At 43.9% G+C, this 23479-nt stretch overlaps 1 protein-coding gene and 1 pseudogene across 1 annotated transcript; one reads left to right on the top strand and one right to left on the bottom strand.

Annotated features, from left to right (window-relative positions):
- Positions 1 to 1570: 1570 nt before the first annotated feature.
- LOC102842256 (zinc finger protein 420-like) lies at positions 1571 to 10162 on the bottom strand. The gene is made up of 4 exons (XM_006868277.1): positions 10154 to 10162; positions 8718 to 8844; positions 2643 to 2673; positions 1571 to 2513 (listed from the first exon to the last, which is right to left on the bottom strand). The coding sequence occupies exons 1-4, from the start codon at positions 10160 to 10162 to the stop codon at positions 1571 to 1573; spliced, it is 1110 nt and encodes a 369-aa protein (XP_006868339.1).
- A 1115-nt stretch (positions 10163 to 11277) lies between these two features.
- The window catches only part of LOC102841876, a 13519-nt pseudogene continuing 1317 nt past the window's right edge, over positions 11278 to 23479 (top strand).

The following is a 23479-nucleotide window of genomic DNA, read 5'->3' as shown; positions in this document are numbered from 1 at the left end:
GACTGCAAAGTGGGTTTTAACAGCCAGGTCGGGGGTCAAGCTTACCAGCGGCTCCTTGGAAGTCCTATACAGGTTCCTAACAACACAGGACAGAACAGAACATCTCAGAGGGCTTCCAAAGCTGTTTCTTCACAGAAGCAGATTATCCCATCTTTCTCGCTCAGAGCCCCTGGTGAGTTTCCACTGCTGACTCAGTCGGCCATTTATGCACTGGACCATCCGCCGAATGTCCCCAGGTGAGAATCGGGTTGCAACAGTAATCGAGAGGGACAGCCTGAAGTACAGGGCTGAAAGAGGGTTGTGTCTCTATTTCATCCATCATGGAAACGGGACAGGAATGGTTATTACCTAATAATAAAGGGGGTTGTGTCTCTATTTCATCCGTCATGGAAACGGGACAGGAATGGTTATTACCTAATAATAAAGGGGGTTGTCTCTAATCATCGCCATGGAAACGGGACAGGAACCATCTAATAATCAGTAGAGCTATGAGAGTTCAAAAGTAGCAAAAATGTTTACTGCTAATAAGGCAAAAGGAAGGCAGCTGGTCCATTTGAACCACCAACCCTGTGGTTCAAACCCACCCTGTATCGTGCGCTTGAACTGCTAACCTTGCAGTCAACAGTCCAATGCTTACCCCTACACTTAAATTGTGAGTTTCAGCAAATTTTATTTATGCAATTCAATTACGTTGATTAGGGTCATCCTGTTTTGTAGCCTTTACTAGTTTTCCAAATTCCACTAACAGAGACTCTGTTTCCCCACCCCGTCTCCTGGTAAGCACTAGACTTGACCCACATCTGTGTTAGAATTGCTGCGTGGTGCTCCTGCAGCAGAGACATCACAAGTGGGTGGGATGGCTTTCAGAGAGACCCCCTCTCTCACAGTGCAGGAGGCTTGCAGTGGGCTGCCGCCAGTGAGTCAGCACCAATTCACCCTGACCCTACACAAAATGGAATGAAACACTGCCCAGTCTTACAACTTCCTCACAGCAGTTGTGATGTATGCGCCCATCGTTGCACCCACTGTGCCAGTGTATATCCTTGGTTCTCCCTGATACACGTTCACAGAGCATGAGACGAACTCTCGCTATCCTCTTCCCAGACAGGTTACTGTATTACTCTGGCAGTCCCTGGTACACTCAATATTCTTTGCCAATACCATAATTCATATGCATCGATTCTCCCAGTCCTCTTCCTTACGCATTGTCCATCTTTCTCATAAATAGGAGGCAACTGAAAATGCTACAGCTGAGTCAGGTGATGCGTTTTTTGTGGGGTGGTGGATACAATTCACTGCATTGCAATGCTTTTACATGTACTGCTGTTCCATTCATTCAGTGACCCCTTAAGATATGAATAAATTGTTTTTTAATCTACCTACAAATGCAGTCTAAGTCCTGGTGTGGCACTGTAGAATAAGCCCTGAACTATTAACCACAAAGCCAACAGTTCAGACTCACCAGCTTTTCCTTGGAAATCCTATACATGGTCGCTGAGTTGGAACTGACTCGATAGCACTTAACAACAAAAACAGAGTCAGAAATGTAACATTTGAAAGTTCAGTTAGTTTAATATTCTACAGTATGAACTCGCTGATGTCGAGTGAGGTTTGACCTGCATCTGTAAGACTTCCCACATACAAGGCAGTCAAAGGGTTTTTCTCCTGTGTGAATCCTCTTATGTTGACAAAGTGAAGACGACGTGTTAAAGGCTTTCCCACACACAGGGCATTCAAAGGGCTTCTCTCCACTGTGTGTTCTCTTATGAGTGACAACCGAAGAGCAGGTACTGAAGGCTTTCCCACACACGGGGCATTTGTAGGGTCTTTCTCCTGTATGGCTTCTCCTGTGAGTGACAAAGTGGGACCTACAGATGAAGGCTTTCCCACAGTCCTGACACACATAGGGTTTCTCACCTGTATGGAGTCTCCTGTGCAGGGTCAGCTGCATGCCCCGGGTAAAGATCTTCCCACATTCCTTACACTGATACGGTTTTTCTCCAGTGTGAATTCGCTGATGTTCAGTCAAGGAAGAAAGGCGCACAAAGGAATTCTTACACTTACTACATTCGTAGGGTTTTTCTCCGGAATGAATTTTCTTATGTCTAGTAAGCTGTGAGTTTTGAGAGAAGGCTCGGCCACATTCCTGACACTCAAAGGGTTTTTCTCCAGTGTGAATTCGCTGGTGGTTAATCAGGGCTGAGGAATTACCAAAGGCCTTGCCACATTGACCGCATTCGTGGAACCTCTCTCCGGTGTGAGTCCTGTGATGCTGAGTGAGATGCGCCACCTGGCTGAAGGCTTTCCCACAGTCTTGACAAGTGTAGGGTTTCTCGCCTGTGTGGATTCTCTCGTGCTGGCTGAGATGAGCCTTCTGAAGGAAAGCTTTACTACATTCCTTACACGGGTAAGGTCTCTCCCCAGTATGGATTCTCTGATGTAGAACAAGAGCAGAGCGACGTTTAAAGTATTTCCCACAATCTAGACACTGGTTGCATATTCGTCCATTTTGTCTTTTTAGATGGAAATTAGGTTGAGTGCGGTGACAAGAAACCTTGCCACGTTGCCTCCATATGTTTTCTGTATGTTTTATTACAGTGTCACAATGAGACAATACTTCATTAATTTCCCTTTCTGTGTACAACTCCTTAATCTTCCCACACGTCTCTTTATCTGAGAACAGCAAGAAAACAAAACAAGTGCAGGCAAATGAACTGAAAGCACGTTTCTTTACACTTCTGATCCCACTAGGACTGTTTCAGAGATGCCGATGCCAGCTTTAATAGGAACACTTTGCAATAGGTTCCTACTGGGCATTAGCTAAGTTGCCTTCATGGTACATCTGTACTTGGGGTACCACTCAGCTACTAAAAAACTTACTATTGTACAGGGTCGCTATGGGTCGGAACCGACTTGACGGCACTTAACAACAACAACATATGAAGCTCAGGTATGTGCCTGAGGAATTAATGTGTGCAGACTTGGGATAGAAAATGAATCTCAAATGATAATACAAAGAAAAAATGGACATAATATAAAAGCAATATTAAAATTGCAACATGGGGCTAGGGGGCGGGGGGGAAGCATAAGATAAAAGCAAACCAGGCTACGGGTTCTTAGTTATAAGCTGTTGTTGTTATGTGCTGGCCAGTCAGTGCTGACATAGGGTTTCCAAGGAGTGGCTGGTGGGTTTATCTTACATGGCCACACTAGGACTCTCTTGTGATACTGATGTTCCAAAATTAAAGAAACCATTGTTGTTCAGAACCGCCTAGTCGGTTCCGACTCATAGGAGCCTGTACGTGGTTTCTGAGCAGTGGCTGAGGTAAACAGTAAAAATAAGGCAGTGAAGTGATGACAGAAGGGAAACTGACAACACACCATGCAAAATCGTAAGGAAGCTGATCAATGTAAACAGAAAATTAAGGCGGTAACAGGGTTCCCACCAAGGATAGCAGGGTGTCCTTCCAGTCTGCATGCTTTGACTGTTTAGGGGATGAAGGCAGGCAAAAGGTCAGAAAATAAAATAGTGAAAGTTGATAAATATTTAAATACACCAGTGCTTTTTCGGTTCTTATTCACTGTTCACTTTTTGCATGCATAGACGACCACTGAAGATACCATGGCTTAGGTTCAGGTGCACCTTAGTTCTCAAGTAACATCTTTGATTTTTAATGCCTCAAAGAGATGTTTTGTAACAGATCTGTCAAACGCAATATTATTGTTAGATTTCTTGTGGTTCTAATGGGAAAACGATCGTTTGGTTAAAAAGCTTCAATTTCAAGTTCATAGGGTGTCTTACTTAGGATGGTAGTCACTGGGATTCCTCTGACCTTTATCAATAGTCTATTAAGTGTGGCACTTTTTAGGAATCTGAGTTTTAGTCTCCGTTTTCCTCCCACTCTACTGTGTCCCTAGTCAGAAGGGCTGGCAGTAGTGGTCAGGTCCCAGTTAATTCTCCTGGTCTCAGCCCAGAAGAGGCTGTGCTGCCTGTGCGGTGGGCGGTATGTCCTTGGATTTCTTTCATCTCTTTTGTTCCATAAGAAGAGAGGCCAATAGTTACAGCTTAGATGGTCACACACAAGCTTTTAAACCTAGACACTACTTATCAAAATAACACAGGGCTTTCTTCTTTTCCTAATAAATTCATTCTTTCAAGTAGATTCTGACTCGTAGTGTTTCTATAGAACAGGCTAGAATGATCTCATAGATTTTCCAAGGGTATAATCTTCCCAGAAGGAAACGGCCATATGTTTTTCCCACGGAGCAGCTAGTGGTTCAGACCACCAGCTTTCTGGTTAGCGATCAAGTGCCTCATACACAGTACCACCAAGCATCCTGTCTTTTCACATTACCAACGAATGAATCCTTCTCTGCAATCCAGTGCTTTCATGTTTTACGGCTTAATCACCAGAACACATGAAATACACATTCTTTTCCATGATGAATTTCTACTCGGATAGATACAGTTTTGTCAAACTTCAGATTCTGCCTTAATCCCAAACAGTTCCTTGTTGTTGTCAGGTGCCATCGAGTCGGTACCGACCCATAGCAACCTTATGCACAGCAGAACGAAACACTGCCCGATCCTGGGCCAACCTCACTATTGTTGCCACGCTTGAGCCCAATGATGCTGCCACTTTGCCAATTCATCTCGTTGGGGGTCTTCCTCGTTTTCTCTGACCCTCTACCTTATCAAACATGATATCCTTCTCCAAAGACTGGTCCCTCCTGACAACAGTTCCTTAATACATCACAAAATGCTTCATTTCCTCACTTCCTGTAACTGAGGCGTCACTGAGATCCTAAATGAAAATTCTATACACTCCCACAAGTCAGCACGCCCAATTTCAATCGCATAGTGGTTACGAATTGGGCTGCTAACCTCAAGGTCGGCAGTTCCAAACTACCAGCTGTTCCGCGGGAGAAGGATGAGGCTTTCTGTTCCCGTAAAGATTTACAGCCTTGTAAATATAGGGTCATTATGAGTCAGAACCAACTCTACGGTACTTAACAACAACAATAACAATTTCCACTTTGAGCAAGGTTTGGGAAACAAGTCTTAATTTTCCCACTCAAACATAAAGCCACTGTAAGTTTCTACAATTTTACACAAACCAAGGTGTGCAAGTACAACTGATTGATGTAGCAGGCCGGAGGCTGCTCTCCTGAGAAAGACCTGCTTACGGGGGTACCAACATGGACTGAACTGTGTCCCAAAATATGTACTGCTAAGCCTCACCCTTACAACTGTGTCTGGGGCATATGGTGGCTCTGTAGGATAAGCACTGGACTGCGAACCACAAGACTGTGTTTGAATCTACCATCTGCTCTATGAAACCCCCTATCAGGGTCACTGTGGGTCAGAACTAACTCAATAGCACTTAACAATAATCAGGGCAGTGACTAAGGAAGACCGGAGAAGAACGGATGCCTTTCAGTTATGGTGTTGGAGGAGAATACTGAAAGTGCCATGGGCTGCCAAAAGAACCAACAGATCCATTTTGGAAGACGTGCAGCCAGAGTGCTCCTTGGAGGCCAAGATGGCCAAACGACGTCTCTCATACTTCAGACATATTGTCAGGAGGGACTAGTTGCTGGAGAAGGATATCATGTTTGGTAAGGTGGAGGGTCAGAGAAAAAGAGGAAGATCCCCAATGAAATGGATTGGCCAAGTGGCAGCATCAGTGGGCTCAAGCGTGGCAACAGTAATGAGGTTGGCCCAGAATCAGGCAGTGTTTTGTTCTGCTGTGCATAAGGTCGCTATGGGTTGGTACCGACTTGATGGCACCTAACAATAACATTCCAATCTGGGAAGGGGCCTTTGTTAAGTCAGTAAGGGAGTAACAGTGTAGTTGTCTGAAATCACTGTCTCATGAGATACAAGGAACCAAGAGTTCCCCCCAGAAGTGACACCCTGAGGCTGGGCTTCTCGTCACCACTCCCTTGTCCCGTGTCCCTTGTCCTGTGTCCTGCTATGGCAGCCTGTGGGCCACTGTGACAATGGAGACCATGCCACAAGTACTTTCAGTACCACAATGGTCAACCGTGCTGGGGAGGTTTCAGCGGAGCTGGCAGACTAAGACCCTGGAGGAAGGAGGAGGCCGACCACTTCTGAAGGGTTAGCCTCTGGAGACCTCAGGAAGAGTAGAAGGAAAGTACTGACTCTTCAGAGCACAGTGATGACGAGAAGGGCTCTAGCTTTCGGGACCATCATTTGCTAATGAGGCACAACTCAAACTGATGAGAAATAGCTGCAAACATCTACTAATAAATGGAACATGGAATGTATGAAGCATGAATCTAGGAAAACTGTAAGTTGTCAAAAATGAAATGGAATACATGAATATCGATACCCTAGGCAATAGTGAGCTGAAATAGACTGGAATTGGTCATTTTAATTTAATCACATGACCTACTATGCCAGGACCAACAAATTAAAGAGGAATGGCATCACATTCAAAATAAAAAAAGAACATTTCAAGATATACCATGAAATACAATGTTGTCTGTGGTAGGATAATATCCATATGTCTACAAGGATGACTGGTAAATACCACTGGTATAAATTCATTAGTGTTATTTACCAATTACCAAAGCCAACGATGAAGAAACTAAAGAATTCTACCAATTTCTTCAGTCTGAAATTGATCAAACCTAAAATCAAGATTCATTCATAATTGCTGGTGACTGGAATACTTTAGTTGGAAACAAAGAGGAAGGATCAGTAGTTGGAAAACATGGCCTTGATGAGAGATGCTGAAGATCACATGATAGAATTTTTCAAGACCAGTAACTTATTACAAGTATCTTTTCCAACACCATACACAGTGACACAGTGACTACAGATGTAAGTAGATCTCACCATATGGAATACACACTGACCACAACTGTGGTAAGAGACAATAGGGAAGTATCATCAGCTAAAAGCAAGGACACTGGCTGACTGTGGAACACGTGATAAAGCGCTCAGATGCAAGTACTGGCTGAAGCTGAAGAAAATTAAAGTAAGTTCACAAGAGCCAATACATGATCTTGAGTATGTTGGTGTTGTTAAGTGCTGTGGAGTCGGTTCCGACCCATAGCAACCCTGTACAGGGTTTCTGAGGCTATAAATCTTTACGGGAGCAGAAAGCCACAACTTTCTCCTGTAGAACAGCTGGTAGTTTCGAACTGCTGACCTTGTGGTTCGCAGCCCAATTCGTAACCACTGCGCTATCAGAGCTCCTTATGACCTTGAGTATATCCCATCTGAAATTAGAGACCATCTCAAGAACAGAGTTGATGCATTAGACACTAATGACCAAAGACCATAAGAGTTGTGGGATGACATCAAGATCATCACACAAGAAGAAAGCAAAAGGTCATTAAAAAGATAGGAAAAAAAGAAAAGACCAAAATGTATGTCAGAAGAGACTCTGAAACTTACTTTTGAATGTAGTGAAGTCAAAACAACTGGAAGAAATGAAGTAAAAGAGCTGAACAGAAAACGTCACAATACAGTTTAAGAAGACAAAGTAATGTACTATAATGATATAATGAAACATGTAAAGACCTGAAGTTAGTTAGAAAGTCAATGGGGAAAACACACTCAGCATTTTTCAAGCTGAAAGAACAGAAGAAAAAAGTCAAGCCTCGACTTGAAATACTGCGGAAGGATTCTATGGATTCAAGAATTTTGAACGATGCAGGAAATATCCAAAGAAGATGAAGAAATATACAGAGTCACCATACCAAAAAGAATTGGTTGGTATTCAATTATTTCAAGAGGTACCATATGAAAGTCGCATTGAAAGCACTGGCCGAAATAAACAAGGCTCCAGGAACAGACAGAATACAAACTGAAATCTTTCAACAAACAGTGCCGCAGGTTGCTCACTCATGTATGTCAAGAAATTTGGAAGACAGGTAGCTACTTGGCCAACTAATTGGAACAGATTCATATCTGTGCCCATTCCATAGAAAGGAGACCCAAGGGAATGTGGAAATCATCCCACAGTATCATTAATATCACATGTAATTAACAGTTTTCTGTAGATAATCAAATACAGGGGAATGGTCTGGCAAAGTTCTATTCTTGCTTTTCATCAGGTTCTTCTAGAGACTCTTTTATCAAAATGCTCAATAGTGGCAGCTGGGCACCATCTAGTTCTTCTGGTCTCATAGCAAAGGAGAAACTTGTTCCGGAAGGCAATGAATCACACATTCTATACCCCCTCTAATTTCTGACTCTACTTCTTCGGCTGCTTCAGGTGAAGAGAGACCAAGAGTTGTGCTTTAAAAAGCAGCTTGTAGGTGATCACATCTTTCCAAGCATAAAGGTGCAAAACCGTCTATGATATGCTAACTTTGGATATATACTGTTTGCCTCTATTTGGTTCCCCTTACCTGGCCATGGGCCCTTTGTCTCTTCTTTCTCTGTAATCCATGGCATTTCCTCATGTTCCAACAGTGAAATCACATCGTGCGTAGAAATGGAAAATCCTGTAAAAATAAGCAGAACTGGCCATGCTTTGGTTGTTCAACAATTTTGACGACACAACAAGGTAGTCAATATAGAACCTATCATCAACATTTTTTTACAGAAGTGTAGACAAAGATTTGATTGTAGGACTAATGAAGCTGTTCAGTCCCACTTTCACATTCCATAGAAATGAAGAAGCTCACCAAAGATCCCCAAAAGAAAATACACCCCAGGACAGAGGGAAAGCACTGACCCAGGGAGACCAGGTTCCGATAGTTCTCCAACATCACAGCCTTGTACAGATCTCTCTGAGTAGGGTTCAGAAATCCCCACTCTTCGAGGGAGAAGTCAACAGAAACATCTTCGAATGTCACTGATTCCTGAAATGACAAAGACTTTCTGAAAAGAGCCCAGGATGAAAGCTTAGAAGTTGGAAGATTATGATTAAGGAGATCAGGGCGCTCTCTCACAAGAGCATTTGACTTAAATCATTAAAGGGAAATGAAGCAAAATACCATTTGTTCACTAAGATTTGGCTGTAGTCAATACTGAATGATAGGGGAAAATCTATAATAAACAGGATGATTAAGAAAACCAAGTTCTTAAATGTATTACTAGGAGATTATGCAAATCCAGGCATTCAAAACAACTTTGTAACAGAAGTGTAAGACTGGTTTCCATAGCCTTGTTGTGTCTGCTGACTTGTGACTCACACCGACCCTACATGCAGATCAGAACTGCCCCATAGTGAAAGGATCCCTGGGAGTGCAGTGGCATCAGAAGGCTAGAGATTAGAACCTCTATAAATAAATATATATATATATTTCCCCCCACCAAAGTATAATACTTATTGGCAATTTAATTGGCTAAGAAAGAATCAAATCTGATTGTACTTTGCATCGAGCTCCTGGGCCCACGCAACCTTGCTGTATAGAACCCCACTCCAGAGGTCATAACTAACCCACCTATCTTCTTCTTCATACCACACCTCCTCGACTCCTCATTTATACAAAGCCATCTGGATATTTCCTTGAGTTCCACAGAGGATGCCTGATTGTTCAAGCTGTCCAATCTCAAGCTGGAGCTGTCTTCCACACTTCGTCTTTCACTGGTACCCTAGTACAGATTTTTGCATGTAGCACATCCATGGAAGTCATGTGCACCCACATATAACACGCAGGAAATGAACTTTCGAGGCGATTGTGCAGCTTGCAAACAAACCTGTATGAGTGTGTTATTTGTGTGAAAATTTGGTAAATGCCTGGAACCCATTAACCTGGAATTCTATGCCTAAGACACCTGTCACAATCCTACTCCCAACACTGCCCAAAGACAGTGTCAGTAACAGGATCAAGGGCAACCCATGTCAGTTTCTACCTTGCTTCTTCTCAATCTCAAGGCTGTGAAGAAAATCAAAGATGACTGAGGAATCAATCATCTCCACTTCAAAAAGATGACAGTGTCCAGATAAAAACTTATTTGTTCAACTGGAAAACAAAAGGTGCTTAGCAGGAGACTGGACAGAGTGGAGATTCAGAATAGCTGGTGAATGAACCAATGAACACCTAACACACAGGAGACAGAGACTGATCTCCGGAGGAAATGGAAACACTACCAGGGTCTTGTTCCTACGTCAGTCTGTTCAACCAAGCAAGTGCCACAGGGAACAGGGTAAGTGTTCTCACTTACCTGTGCCATGGCTAATTCCCACTTTTGGGGGCCCACTCTTGTAGAAGAACGAAGTCCTCAAAAGTGCAGAGCTGAGAAGAAAACACACTTAAGAGACTTGGCTCTGGAACTCACTGCTACCCTTTCTCAACCATATCCATGTAAAAACTCCAAGAGAGAAAAACCTCACCATCAAATTAACTTATTAAATATATACAATGTTTGTTTCCAAACATGTTGCTGTTGTTAGCTGCCAGTTAACTGTGCTCCATAGAGTTCTCAAGGCTGAGAGCTTTGGGTAGCAGAAAGGCAGATCTGTCTTCCAGGCACCGGGTGAGTTCAAAGAGCCAACCTTTTCATTAGTAACGGTGTGCTTAACCATATGCGGCACCCCATCACCTTCCAGACTATCTAATAGGTCCTTTTTCAACACCTCAGTCTCCTATTCTATGATAGAATTACTATAAATTACTTTAAAAATATTTCCTAGGCACACACAAGCCTGGTGTGGTGCTGTAGGATAAGCATTGAGCTGCTAACAAAGTTGGTGGTTCAAATCCACCAGTTGCTATACTCAATAGTGACCCTGTCAGTATTGAGGAACCAACTGGAAAGCACTTAGAAACAAAAACATGCACACACAAGTAGCCCGGGTGGTGCAATGGCTAAGCACCCGGCTGCTAACCAGAGGTGGGTAGTTGGACTCCATTAATGGCTCCGTGGAAGAAATACCAGGTAATCTGCTCCCCAAAACATTACCACTAAGAAAACCCTATGGGCAGTTCTATCGGGTCACATTGAGTCCAAATCACTTCACTGGCACATAACTAAAGGTTGGCAGTTCGAACCCACCCAGTAGTACCACAGAACAAAGAGCAAAGGATCTGTTTCCTTAAAGATTAATCCACGGCCATCATGTCTGTTTCGACTCATCGCGACCCTGGAGCAGAAAGCCTCATCTTTCTCCCACAGAGCAGGGGTGGGTTTGAACTGCCGATTTAGCAGTTAAGCAGTTCAGTGCTACCAGGGCTCCCCCAGACGATCACAACCTAGGAAACCCTATGGGGCTGTTCCAGTCACAGTGGGTGGAAATCGATTCCACAGGTCCCAACACCAGCAAACTTCACACACACACGTGGGTCTAGATGTCGGGTCCAGCCATCCCGCAGAGACCCGGAGACACCAATCTCTCGGCGGTGACCTCTCCTCGCAACCGCCCCACACCGCGGCCACCCTTCGCCAGCACAGCCGAACCTTTAAACGGCCCAGGCAACACGACGCCTCGAAGAAAACCGCTCCAAAACCTATGACCAACCGCGGGCGACCAAGGTCGCCCTACTTCCGGCTAAACCGGAAGCACCACCTCAGTTCCCAGCACCGCCCGCGCGCCTCGGTGGCTGCTGGGAGTCAACCAAGCCTACGTGTGCGCATGTGCACCCCCCCTCAGCCATGGTCTCAGGTGCCAGAATCCGGCGAGTTTCTGGTGGCTTCGGTAACAAGAGGGGAAGTGTTTGGGTTGGTTACCAGCCGGTCGCCATTAGTCATAAAAGACTGAACGTCGTTTCCGTGTATCTTTGCCTCGGGAGAAGAGGCTTTTCGGGGCATCTAGTGCGCATGCGCCGTAAGGGGCGTGTCTTCAGCGCAGTGTCTCCCTAGTGGAAGAAGGGGAGGCGGGCGGGGAAATTAACTATGAGTAGTTGAAGCATCGCTGTTGGAGCAGTGGGTTAATCATTAGGATGCTAACCGTAAAATTGGTGGTTCAAACTTACTAACTGCTCTTTAGGTGGAAGATGGAGCTATCTGCTCCCGTACAGACTTGGAACCCTACTCTGACCTGTGGGTCGCTGTGAGTTGGAATTCTTTGGATGTCCCTGTGTGGGAAGGTTTCCTGCCCGATTCCAGAGGCGTTAGGAAGTCATCTACAAGGTGCAAGCTCCTCTGGGTGGGCCGTTGTGATGATGCTTGAATATGGAAGAGTGTGCCCTGAATTTTTGGTGTGGTGGCTCCTAGTTGCCTCCTCTTCATGGCAACCCAATGTGTGCAGAATTAGAACTGCCTCAGAGTCTTCAGGGCTAAGAACTTGTGGCAGCAGATCTGCACTTATCTTATAGCTTCTTGGTGGGTTTGAATAGCCAACCTTTTGGGTAGTAGTCAAGTGCTTAACCATTTGTACCAGGTAGATGTGAGGTTTTTCTCATGTAAGATTATTCATTTTACATAAAAGTATTCCGGGATTCCTGGTGTGGCTCGGCGGGTTAATGCGCTGGACTGCAAAGTCGGTTTGAACCGCAAGGTCGGTGCTTCAAGCTCACCAGCCACTCCTCGGAAACCCTGTATGAGTCGGTACCGACTCGACAGCACCTAACAATATTCCCGGAGTAACGGTTACTTTTTGAGATGCATCCAGTGGGGGAGGGGGTATGTTGCTGTGTGAGACTCCTGTTTGCAATGACAGTTTGATTTTAGTGGTGCCTGGAAGTTTCGCCACTGTAAAGTTTCTAATCTAACATCTTGAGGGGGAGGTATTTAGAGACTGCAGTTATCTTGTGCATCAACATATTTTCACTTAGCCAAAAATATGGTTGTTCAAACCCACCATAGGAGAGAGACTCGACAACTTGATTTCATCAAGATTGTTGTTTTAAAATATCGTTAAGTCAGTTCTGACTCATAGTGACCCTAGATAGGGTTTTCGAGGCTGCAAATCTTTGTGGCAACAGAAAGCCTGATCTTTCTCCCAAGGAGCAGCTGATGGGCTTCAACCGCTGACCCTGTGGTTGATTAGCAATCTAGTGTTTATTCTACAGAGCCAGTCCCCTCATTAAAATTGGTGGTGGTGGTGGTTGTGTGCTGTGGAGTCAGTTCTGACTCATAGAGACCCTGCATTGGGTTTCCAGGGCTGTAAATCCTTACAGGAGCAGAAGCCTCATCTTTCTCCCATGGAACAGCTGGTAGTTTCAAACTGCTGACCTTGGGATTAGCAGCTCGACTCGTAACCACTACGCTTCCGGAGCTCCTTTTGGGTACTGAACAAAATGATCAAGACAAGTGTTTCAGGACCATGATTATCACTATTGTTAGGTACCCTGGAGTTGGTTCCTTCCCATAGCCACCCTGTATAGGGTTTCCAAGGAGCAGCTGGTGAGCTTGAACTGCCAACTTTGCAGTTCAAACGGCTTTGCAGTCTGGCTCAGTAACCCACAGCGCCACACCAGGACAGCCTTGGAAACCTGGTGGGACAGTTCTGCTCTGTCACATTGGAGTGGCTGTCACTCAGAATTGACAGCAGCACACAGCATGAATGTTAGCATCCATCCATCCATTGCTCTTACATCATCATCATGCAAGGATGATGGCCACGGTGTTTGTCTGATGTCGAACTGGCGTTTCCCTGACTCCCACGACATTTATCCATTCTGCTGTAAGGATAATCAGTCACTCTTTATTACTGAATTATTTTTCACAGTGGTTCATGGATATTTATTGAATTCTGTGGGTTATGGGGATGCCTAGTGTGGTACTGTTGGATTAGCACTGGACTGCGAACCACAATGTCGGCAGATTAAACCCACTAGCTTCTCCTCGGAAATCCTATACAGGGCCACTGTGAGTTGGAACTGACTTGATGGTGCTTAACAACAACAATGGGTTATAAACAAATATTGTTTATTTTGCTCAAGTTGTCCCTGCTTTAGCCACTGGGAGCTCTTTCAAGTTGCCTCCTTTGTGTTTTTCACATGCTTCATTATTTTGTGAATACTACCTTTCTAGCCCTACAGATGTTTCAAACATATCTTGTAGTCTCTCGGACTCAGCTCTAGCAGTTACCTAAAAAGCCCTAGTTCTTTTTCTTTTTTTTTTTTAAATGACACTTAGAGACCAAGATCAGTGAGATATGGGTGTTCATTTTTAACTGGTATCATTGTACGAGGCCCTGTTGTTGTTAGGTGTCATCGAGTTCTAAGTGTGAGTTCTAACAGAATGACACACTGCCTGGCCCCATGCCAGCCTCACAGCCCCTTTTGGCAACCATTGTGCCAGTTCATCTCATTGAGGATCTTCCTTTTTTGCTAACCTCCTGCTTTACTGAACCTGATTTCCTTCTGCAGGGACTGGTCCCTCCTGATAATATGTCCAAAGTATATGAGATGAGGTCTCACCATCCTGGCTTCTAAGAGACATTCTGGCTGTGCTTCCTCCAAGACAGCTTTGTCTATTCTCTGGCAGCCCATGGTATATTTAGTATTCTTCACCAACACCACGATTCAAAGGCATCAACTCTTCTGTAGTCATCTTTATTCATTCTGTGCCCTGTTGCTATTAGCTACTGTCGAGTTAGTTCTGACTCAGAGTGACCCTTTGCACAGCAGACTGAAACCTTGCCCAGTCCTGTGCCATCCTTACAATTGTTACATTGGAACCCACTGTTGCGGCCACTGTGCCAATCCATCTTTTTTAAGGTCTTCCTGTTTTCATTGAATGAACCTCATTCATTTACCAAGCATGATGTTCTCCTCTAGTGACTGAGCCCTCCTGACAAGTCCAAACAACACCATCCTCACTTCTAAGCAACATTTTGTCTGTACTTCTAACAAGACATGGTACTTTCAAGTTTTTTTTTTGCCAACATTATTTATATGCTTTGATTCTTCTCTGTTCTTCCTTATTCATTGTCCAACTTTCACATGCGTATGGTGTGATTGAAAATACTACAGGTTGGGTCAGGCGGACTTTAGTCCTCAAAGTGACATCTTTCCTCTTTAGCACGTTAAAGAACTCTTTTGCAGCAGATTTGCCTAATGCAATACATCGTTTGATTTCTTGACTGCTATTTCCTTGAGTATTGATTGTTGATCCAAGCAAAATATAAGTCTTTGACAACTTGTATCTTTTTTCTGTTTATCACACTATTTATTAGTCCAGTTATGAGGATTTTTCTTTTCTTTATATTGAGGTATGATCCGTATTGAAGGCTTTGGTCTTCATCATCAAGTATTTTAAGTCCTCTTTGCTTCCAGCAAGCAAGGTTGTATCGTCTGCATATCACAGGTTGTTAATGATTATTTGCTGCACATACAGCCTGAATAAGTATGGTGAGCGACTACAACCCTGGCGCACACTGGTCCTGACTTTAAAGTGTCCAACACCCCTTTGTTCTGTCTGAATGACTGCCATTTGATCTCTGTACAGGTACCTCAGGAACACAATGAAATTCTGGAATACCCATTCTTCAAAATGGTATTCACAGTTTCTTATGATTCACATAGTTAATGCTTTTGCATAATCAATAAAACACAAGTAAACATCGTTCTGGTATTCTGTGCTTTTCGTCAGAATCCATCTGATGTTAGCAGTGATATCCCTAGTTCCATTTCCTCTTCTAAATTGGGCTTGCATTTCTGGCAGCTCCCTTTAATGTACTACTGCAACCATTTTTGAATACTCTTCAACAAAATTTTACTTGCATATCTTGTTAATGATACTGTTCAATGATCTCTGATTTCCGTTGGGTCATCTTTCAGAATGGGCAAAATATGGACTGTTTTTTGGGCCAGGTCGCTGTGTCTTCCAAATTTATTGGCATAGACGAGTGAGCGCATTCAGCACGGCATCAGTTTGTTGAAACGTTCACATTTTTCCCCATTAATTCCTGGAGCCTTGTGTTTTGTACATGCCTTCACTGAAGAGTTGGACTTCGTACTTCAACACCGTAGGTTCTTGGTCATATGGTACCTCTTGAAATGGTTGAGCATTGACTAGTTCTTTTTGGTACAGTGACTCTTGTATATTTCTTCCATCTTCTTATTGCGTCCTGTATCAGTCACTATTTTCCCCATAGAATCTTTCAATGTTGAAACCATGAGAATTGTGCCAGAATGTATTCCCACCAACAGTGTATTAGGGTACCTGTTTCTATATAGTCTAATAGAGTTTTTTTTTCTCATTATGATGTATGAGAAATGGTGTATCAGTATAGTTTTAAATTCTATATGAAAACACTATTTTAGATCAAGCATTTTTCATGTTTCAGCGGTGCTTCATGCCTGTTTCTACCATTTGTCCAGCTTTTGTAAAAATCAAGGTTTTAATTTATGCCCTTCAAATTTTATGAGTTCTTGGAGGAGGAGAAAAAGGAATAGCCAGAAATATCACCATAGAAAGCTTGCAAGTCCGTCTTCTGAGTCAGTGACATAGCCACAGAGGACTAGAGTGGAGAGTGAAGTGTCCAGCTGATAAGAAGAGAGGACATATGCATAAGAACACTCACACTTGCAGATAATACCCACTTGACCTGGCTTCAATGACTGGATGATCCAAGCTCAACTAGAAGAAGAAAGAAGAGGAAAAAAAGAGTAATCTGATACAATTTGATGAACTTGACCTACACCTATGGATGCAGTAGCTCAAAAGAGGGAACAAATCTTTACAGCAAGGATCATTCCCACCCCCTCCAGACACAGAATAGACAGGGATGGGCAACTTGGACACTGGCTACCCAAAATGGGGGGCTACAAAGGCAAGAAATGACTGGCTTACAAGCTTTCAAGAGGGAACCTAGATCCAGAGGGCGTGGAGGAAGATAGAATGTCCACTGAGTAGTATCCAATGTGTCTAGGCGGGGCTGATGAAAGGAGATGGGGATAGGTCTCTTGTGCTACTATAGTGAATAATTGTTATCAGGATTGCTTGTAAGGGTTGGAAATGTAAAGGTAGACGTTTTGTGGCAAAGGAAGGGGAGTGATTAACTTTTCAGTGTAGGAGCGGAGGTCCCTGGGACCATCAAGGGAGAAGAGCGGAGAGCGAGACCCTACCCAGAGAGAAGCAGTGATGCCTGAGATGGAGGCAGAGACGATGATGTGGAGAGATGGAGCAGCTGGGGACTTTAGACCCAGAGAAGGAGAGGGGCTGTGTGCTGACGACCGGGGGGCAGGCTTGTAGTGTATACCCTCTGGTTGGTTGATGATGCATGGAGGGGATTGTAACCATGGCAATGGAACGACATAGGATAGGATGAATGTAAAACTAATGTTCTCCCATGTAAACTGTCACATAATTCACAATAAACATTAAAAAAAAAAAAAAAATTCTGAGTTCTTTATATACGCGAAAGGAGCCCTGGTAGTACTTTGGATTAGGCATTGGGCTGATAACCGCAAGGTCAGCATTTCAAATCTACCAGTCTTCCTTTGGGAGAAAGGTGAGGCTGTGTGCTCCCATAAGGATTTATAGCCTAGAAACTCCCACGTATGCTTGCTGTGACTCAGAACGGACTTGCTGGCAGTGGACCCAGTCTGGGATGTATACTAGATCTAGTAACCTTCTTCTGTAATTGACCGTATTTCCTGCAGATGGCAGAGGCATTGTTTTTCTTGGCAAACAGCCCAGCCTCCTCATGCTTAATTTCCTGCACGCACTACACACTTTATATGCAAAAATACAATGTTACACATATTTTACTAGTATGTCAATTGTCTTTTGAGTTTATAGTATTTTTACCGTGCATAAAAGAAATGTCATCAAAACGATTCTCTGTAGGTTTTAAGGATAAGCACTGGACTGCTAACTACAAGGCTGACAGTTCCAATCTCTCAGCCACTCCTCAGAAACCCTATACAGGGTCATTGTGAGTTGGAACTGACTTGGTGGCACCTAACAACAAGTTTTAAATTAAAATTACAAAATCATTCCCTACACTGAATCACAGATTTTACTCATGTCTTGTATTAGTACTTCAATACTTTCAATTTGTACATGTAGATGTCTGAACCACTTGATATTCTTGTGTATGGTGTGAGGTATGGATCTAATTTTGTCTGTTTTCCAAATGACTACATTTTAGACTGAATTCCGGTGGTTTGGGTACCATTTCTTAAACAGCTCATCTTGATCCCAGTGTTCTCAGATGCCAACTTTATCACAAAGTGAAGTTTCATTTATGCACGGGCCTTATGTAGACTTTCTCCTCTTTTGCACTGCTGTATTTATTCATGGTACAGCAGTACAGTTAAAAAAAACAAAAAGTATAAGAACACATATGATAAGAATGTTCCACTTCCCCACTGTTTACACTTACAGCTCAGCGACATTGATGGCAGTCTTCATGTCGTGCTGCTGCTACACTTTTATTTTTAACTCTTTATTGTGAATTGAGTGAAGGTTTACTGTCTCCACAAATCTTGCACTTTGTTTCTTCTCAATGACTGCAGTCCCCTCCACGCCACAGCAGTCATCCTGCTTCCTCCCTGCGTTTCCTGTTTCTGTTCCAGCCTCCGTCCCATCCCTTCTCCACTCCGGAGGTCCTCAGGAAAGTGTTGCCCTTTTGATTTTCAGTTCCTGACCGTTCAGTTCCATGGTGAGCCTCCCTGTAAACCTGTCTACGGCTTGGCTGAAAATGGGTCCACAATGGCAGCTTTACACTTTTCACTCCTTGTTTCCCATTGTAGGTTTACTTTCCAGTGTTTCTATTCTTGCATAGCTCGCATGGATTATGGTAGGAAGCTTGTTGTCACTCAGTGCCATTGAGTCGGTTCCTACTTATCGTGACCCTTTATAGGGTTTCTGAAGAGCAACTGGTAGGTTTGAACTGCCGACTTTGTGGTACAGTGCTTATTTCATAGCTTGTATAGGGCTTCTGAGGAGTTTTCAATATCTTTTGTAGTCTGTGTATTCTCTGAATTAGAGCCCTCACAATTGTCCCTATTTTTTTCTTTGATGGCCTCATAATTCTGGGACTCACATTTAGGTCTTTAATCCATTCTGAGTTGGTTTTTGTATAAGGCGTGAGGTAAAGGTCTTGTTTCAATCTTTTGCATATCACTTTCCAGTTCTGCCAGCATCATCTGTTGAAAAGACCATCTCCTCCCCATGCGATATATTTAGGTACTTTGTAGAAAATCAGTTGGCTGTTTTGTGGATGGGTTAATTTCTAGATTCTCAATTCTGTTCCATTGATCAATGTCTCTTTCATTGTACCAAGCTTTCACTCAAAACGCACAGCTTGCTAGACATCAAAAAATTTTCATTTTCAGATGGGAGAACGAGGAATTACTTTTTTTTTTTTTTTTAATTAAATGTTTTTATTTTGCATTGAGTGAAAGTTTACAGGGCACATCATCAGCTTCACATTCAACCATTCATATAGCTTGTTTCATTACATTGATTATTATCCCCTCCATATATCATCAGTTTACAATGTTTCTCTCTATCCTCTTTAGCTTTTTTTTTTTTTTTTGGATGGGGGGGGACTTGCCTTTTTGGAATTTACAGTCTCGGCTTTTAGGGAAGGTTTTTACATTTGTCTGTGGATATCCAGGGCTCATGTATGAGATTACTAACAAGCATTACTGAATAATCAGATGAGGGACAGTTTGCTATGTCTACTAGGTGGCTAGAGTCTGATCCTCAGAGACTATGGTTTGGACGGTCAACAACGCTTGGGCCCACAGGGGCTTGGCCTCCTGACTGGGTCTGTACTGTCTGCCTCTGAGTCCTCCTTATTTATTGATTGTTTAAGGGACGCTGCCTGTCTTAGGTGGTCAGTGCGAATTCCTCAGTCTTACCAGTCATTGAGACTCATTGCAGCACGGCCATGGCTCTGTCTTAAGTAGCCGAGGTTCCACGTGATCCTTACCCGTCTCTGGCCACACGTCCAGACGAGGAATTACATTTAAGGAAGGGACTTGATGAAACACTCCAACATGAAATAGTGATGAAGAAAGCAAACAGCACACATGATGGTCTGGAAAAGACCCCTACACTGATACCTACCTGACTCGCCCGCAGAAAAGTCTCAAAGGAAAGAAACACTGCCGGTGTCATGAATGTAGCAATCGCTTCAGTCGCCACTCCACTCTCAGTCAGCACCAGAGAATCCACACTGGAGAGTGACCCTATGTGTGTAAGGAATGTAGTAAGTCCTTTAACCCGAGCGCTGATCTCAGCCAGCATGAGAGAATCCACACAGGCGAGAAACCCTACACCTATAAAGACTGTGGGAAAGCCTTCAGCCAGATGACACATCTCACTCAGCATCAAAGCACTCACACTGGAGAAAAGTCCCACGAGTGCAATAAGTGTGGGAAAGCCTTCAGCTACTCCGCATCTCTGATTAAACACCAGTGAATTCAAACTGCAGAGAAACCCTACAAATGTCAGGAGTGTGGGTGAGCTTTCACTCAAAACTCACAGCTTACTAGACATAAGAAAATTCATTCTGGAGAAAAACCCGACGAATGTAGTAAGTGTAAGAATTCCTTTGTGCGCCTTTCTTCCTTGACTGAACATCAGAGAATTCACACTGGAGAAAAACCGTATCAGTGTAAGGAATGTGGGAAGATCTTTACCCGGGGCATGCAGCTGACCCTGCACAGGAGACTCCATACAGGTGAAAAACCCTATTCATGTCAGGACTGCGGGAAAGCCTTCATCTGTAGGTCCCACTTTGTCACTCACAGGAGAAGGCATACAGGAAAAAGACCCTACAAATGCCCCGTGTGTGGGAAAGCCTTCAGTACCTGCTCTTCGGTTGTCACTCATAAGAGAACACACAGTGGAGAGAAGCCCTTTGAATGCCCTGTGTGTGGGAAAGCCTTTAACACGGCGTCTTCATGTTGTCAGCATAAGAGGATTCACACTGGAGAAAAACCCTTTGACTGCTTCGAATGTGGGAAGGCCTGTCCTTGTAGGTCACACCTCACTCGACATCAGCGAGTTCACACTGGAGAACGTTAACAAGAGTTGACTGGACTCTGAAATGCTAATAGTGTAAATAGCTCCCTGTCAGTGGAGATCTTGGTAAGGAGCAACAGAAATTGACTTGAGTGTGTTAGGCAGGGGGGGAAATTGTTCCCAGTGTTTCAGAGGCTCACTGAATAGATCAGGTGGCAGTGTGTCAAGTTTTGAATTTGAAAGTGGAGGAGTCAGTCAGGACGTGTCAAAGCAGACAGTGAGACCGGTGCCTTGTGATTTGGAAAGTTCATATCATGCAAGGGTCCTGTTGGTGTCATGTTCTCAGTAAATCATGCTGTTACTGCTAACGGTCACCTTTACAGCACTTTACAGACACAGCCTGGTGGTGGTAATGGTACCATCTAGTTGATTCTGACACATAGATACCCCAAGTACAGAAGGAACCACTGGCGATCCTGTGCCGTTTTCACTGACCTTGCTACGTTTGAGCCCATTGTAGGAGCCACTGTGTCAGTCAATTTAATTGAGGGTCTTCCTCTTCTTTGCTGATCCTCCACTTTACCAAGTGTGATGGCCTTCTCCAGGGGTTGGACCCTTCTTACAACATGTTCAGAGCACATGAGATGAAGTCTTCTAAGGAGCATTCTGACTATACTCCCAAGGTTCTTCAGGCATTTCTTGGTATAGTCAGTGTTCTTTGTCAGCACCAGAACTCAAAGACACTGATTTTTCTTCAGTCTTCCTGATTCACTGTCTAGCTTTTATTTGCATGTGAAGTGACTGAAAATACCATGGCTTGGGTCAGCAAAGTGCCATTTTTGATATTACCACTTTTAAAGAAGTCTTTTGCTGATGGAAACTTTTCTGACCCTCAGTCTGTGACACCTCAGGCTTAATGTCGTAAATTTCAGGGCCTGCTTGGCTATGCCCACATTACAATACCTGTGCCCTGTCAGAGACTCAGGAAAGAGAATCATTGGGCATGTGCTTCAGTCTTGAGAGGGAAGACCTGGTGGTCTCCTACCACACTGAAATTCAGTGGGGAATTCCTCTCAACTACAAGAACCTTAGCTGTTGTTTGTTGTTGTTAAGTGCTTTTGAGCTGGTTCCGACCCATAGCGACCCTGTATAGGGTGTCCAAGGAGCTGCTGGTGGGAGCCCTAAAAGACCAGCAGTTTGAGAACCCACTCAGCCAATACGCAGGAGAAAAGACCTGGTAATTTTTTCCCATAAAGATTACAGCCTAGTGAGGGGAGATGCACAAGAACACCCACACTTGCAGATAGTACCCACTTGACCTGACATCAATGGTTGATCAGAACTCAACTAGAAGAAGAAAGAAGAGGAAAAAAAGAGTAATTTGCTACAATTTGATCAACTTGACCTATACTTATGGATGTAGTAACTCAAAAGAGGGAACAAATCTTTACAGTGTGGATCATTCCCACCCCCTCAGTACACAGCGTTGACAGGGATGGGCAAATTAGACACTGGCTACCCAAAATGGGGGGACCTACAAAGGCAAGAAGTGACTGGCTTACAAGCTTTCAAGAGGGAGCCTAGATCCAGAGGGCGCGGAGGAAGGTAGAATCTCCGATGAGTAGTATCCAATCTGTCTGGACAGGGCTGATGAAGGAGATGGGGATAAGATTCTTGTGGTACAATAGAGAAAATTTGCAATCAGGATTGACTGTGAGGGTTGGAAATGTCAAGGTAGATGTTTTGTAACAAAAGGAGGGGAGTGGTTGGCTTTGCAGTTCAGGAGCTGAAGGTCCCTGGGACCATCAAGGGAGAAGAGCGGAGTGCAGGACCCTACCCAGAGAAGCAGTGATGCCAGAGATGGAGGCAGAAACAATGATGCAGAGAGATGGAGCAGCTGGGTACTTTTGATCCCGGGGGGGGGGGGGGCTGTGTGCTGACGACCGGGGGGCAGGCTTGCAGGGTATACCCTTTGGTTGTTTGATTATGCATGGAGGGGATTGTAATCATTGCAATGAAGCGATATTTGATAGGATGAATGTAAAACTGATGTTCTTCATGTAAGCTATCACATAATTCACAATAAAACATTAAAAAAAAAAAAAGATTACAGGCTAGGAAACCCTACAGGGTAGATCTACTTTGTCACATGGGGTCACTATGTGTCGGAATCAATGGCATCCAATAAGAATAGTCCCAGGGAGGAGTCCAGCACTGCGGCAAAGATCTTTCTGTGGGTGAGTAGAGCACATGACACACCTCAGAGATTTGTAGACTGAGTTCCAGACCGCTGTAGGAAAGTGACGGCTGCAATAAAGTGACCGCTGTAGGAAAGTGACCGCTGTAGGAAAGTGACCACTGCAGGAAAGTGACCGCTGTAGGAAAGTGACCACTGCAATAAAGTGACCGCTGCAGGAAAGTGACCGCAGTAGGAAAGTGACCACTGTAGGAAAGTGACCACTGCAATAAAGTGACCGCTGTAGGAAACTGACCACTGTAGGAAAGTGACGGCTGCAATAAAGTGACCTCTGTAGGAAAGTGACCGCTGTAGGGAAGTGACCGCTGCAATAAAGTGACCGCTGTAGGAAAGTAACCGCTGCAATAAAGTGACCACTGCAATAAAGTGACTGCTGTAGGAAAGTGACCACTGCAGGAAAGTGACCGCTGCAATAAAGTGAC

Source organism: Chrysochloris asiatica, unplaced genomic scaffold (assembly GCF_000296735.1).
Source record: "Chrysochloris asiatica unplaced genomic scaffold, ChrAsi1.0 scaffold00116, whole genome shotgun sequence".
In the NCBI taxonomy this organism is placed as follows: Eukaryota; Metazoa; Chordata; class Mammalia; order Afrosoricida; family Chrysochloridae; genus Chrysochloris; species Chrysochloris asiatica.
Note: the sequence above shows the minus strand (reverse complement) of the source record. Positions and strands in the feature narration are given on the sequence as shown.

Excerpts from the sequence above, each read along its gene's own strand:
- LOC102842256 (XM_006868277.1), bottom strand. Across the intron at positions 2,674-8,717 it reads TCGGAACCTGGTCTCCCTGG|ATAAAGAGACGTGTGGGAAG; the intron begins GTCAGTGCTTTC and ends TGCTGTTCTCAG. Across the intron at positions 2,514-2,642 it reads TGTGGGAAGATTAAGGAGTT|ACAAAATGGACGAATATGCA; the intron begins GTACACAGAAAG and ends CCATCTAAAAAG.